The 1,965-nt window shown below is 57.8% G+C and overlaps 1 protein-coding gene across 1 annotated transcript; it reads right to left on the reverse strand.

Moving 5' to 3' along the window:
* Positions 1–373: 373 nt before the first annotated feature.
* On the reverse strand, positions 374–1,449 carry LOC123398283. The gene has a single exon (XM_045092764.1). It carries the CDS (start codon positions 1,134–1,136, stop codon positions 630–632), a length of 507 nt encoding a protein of 168 aa, XP_044948699.1. The 5' UTR covers positions 1,137–1,449; the 3' UTR covers positions 374–629.
* Positions 1,450–1,965: the final 516 nt, after the last annotated feature.

A 1,965-nucleotide genomic window follows, 5' to 3' on the forward strand; every position in this document is an offset into this window, starting at 1 on the left:
TGTCGCGCGCGAGAGGATAGAAAAGCTGAAAAAGGTGTTTGCTTGTCGTCTTCCTCGTACCGAAACGGCCTTTGCTTAGCCCGCACTCCCTCGCTGCCGCGCTTCTCCTTCCCTCCCAAGGCACCACCACAAATACCAGGGGCGAATGGTATTAGCAGAAGCAACCGACTTTACAAAATCAAGGTGCAAAAGACACTCCATTTAGCCACGACTTTATTTCGTCAAAGAGTACTATCTTCGTCCAAATGTATAGGGTATGCGTGTAATTTTAGGTTCAGATTTAAGTGACACTGCAGGACAGTAGGCCTCGTGGCGTGGGACCGGACCGTCAGCCATACGCGGGAGATCATCAGGTCCAGATTTCAGACAGCCGTTGGATCATCAGGTCAAAATAATGGAGTAGTACGCAATGCAATGTGCCTACGCGTCTTTCTTGTTGTACATGTGGGTGCACTGGAACGTGCAGCAGTAGCTGCAGCGAGCCAGCTAATTAAGCAGAGTTCAGCCTTGCCCCAACTACACTAGATTAGCATTAGTCAAATCAAATCTCCCTCCGGCGGATTAGTTTACACGTAACACTACACTCGGGTTATTTCTCCTCGCCGGCCGGACCGGACGGCGAGCAGCTGCTACTCGGCAATGGCGCCGAGGTCCGGCACGAAGTCGCGGCCGAGGCTGGGGGCCCTCCGCGACCGCCGGCGGGAGCCACCCTTCACGCCGCTCCTCGCCGCGGGGGCCGAGTCGGGGAACACGAGCGGGCCGTCGTGGTCGCCGGCCAGCGCGGCGCTGGCGCGGATGGCGAGCGTGGCCATCTCCTCCGCCTGCAACGCCCGCCGCCGCATCGCCGCGGGCAGCACGAAGTATAGCTGCCCGGGCTGCAGCTCCTCGTCGGGCGCCACCGCGGCCACGGCGCCGCCCAGCTCCAGCCCGTCGGCGCTGCACAGGAAGCACGCGCCCGCGCCGCCCGCGGCAGCGGCGGCGGCCGCCTTCATCGCCTGCGACGCCCGGGTGCCCCCCGGGAACCGCTGCAGCTCGCCGTCCGCGAGCACGACCCTCGCCGCGGTCGCCTCGCCCACGGTTGAAGCCCCCGTCACCGCCGCCACCGCCGTCGCCTCGCACGAGTTGCACGCGCCCATGGTGGTAAAAGTAATATTGTAAAAAGTCGACGCCGATGGTTATTGATCGGCGCGGTGATCGAGGCGATGAGAGGAGCTCGAGCTGCGCGCGCACGGCGGTGGTTGTGTGTTTGTGGGGAGGAGTGAGCCGTGAGCGTATATATAGGGGGGTGGTGTCGCGGCGAGGGGGGAGAGGAGAGGAGGAGGATGCCAACCTGGAGGTTGTTGGGGACAGCTTGCATGCGGGGCGCGCGCGTAAATGCGTGCACTGTGCGAGCGAACGTATAGCTATGGAGGTCTCGGCTCCATAGGCTTGTACTAGTACTAGTAGCGCGGAGCTGTCCTGCATGACTGCATCTGCATGCATGGCATATTGGCACTGCGGCGGCCCACAGTTCAGTGACCGCTGACGCGTCTACGCGCCTACGTATAGCTATGGTTTATTGATCACTGCATGTCAAGTCCCAAGCACGAACTGGAGAGTGAGGCTGGTCACAATGGGGAGGAACTTAGCAGTAACATCACACACTCCAATACAACTTTGCTTATGTGGCACATATTTAATAAAGAGAGAGGTGCTTGTGGTAACTAGCTAAGTTACCGGAACATCACACACTCCAACAAACAATGAGTCTATAGCCTAATAAATGCATTGTTGCATGACACTACATATATGTTACTCCCCATTGTGGAGGTAGGAACATAGTCTAGAAAAGTGTGTAGGTTCCTACCTTATGTTACTCCCCATTGTGACCAGCCTGAAGAGTGCTACTACTACATTGTGCATTGTGGCGTTATTTTTCCCGGCGAAATCATTCGGTCATGTGAGCTGAACATCATTGGGGGAATA

The sequence above is a fragment of the Hordeum vulgare genome, chromosome 5H (assembly GCF_904849725.1).
Source record: "Hordeum vulgare subsp. vulgare chromosome 5H, MorexV3_pseudomolecules_assembly, whole genome shotgun sequence".
Taxonomy (NCBI): Eukaryota; Viridiplantae; Streptophyta; class Magnoliopsida; order Poales; family Poaceae; genus Hordeum; species Hordeum vulgare.

Bases quoted from the DNA above. Each gene is read 5' to 3' on its own strand.
- LOC123398283 (XM_045092764.1), bottom strand. From the start codon at position 1,136: ATGGGCGCGTGCAACTCGTGCGAGGCGACGGCGGTGGCGGCGGTGACG.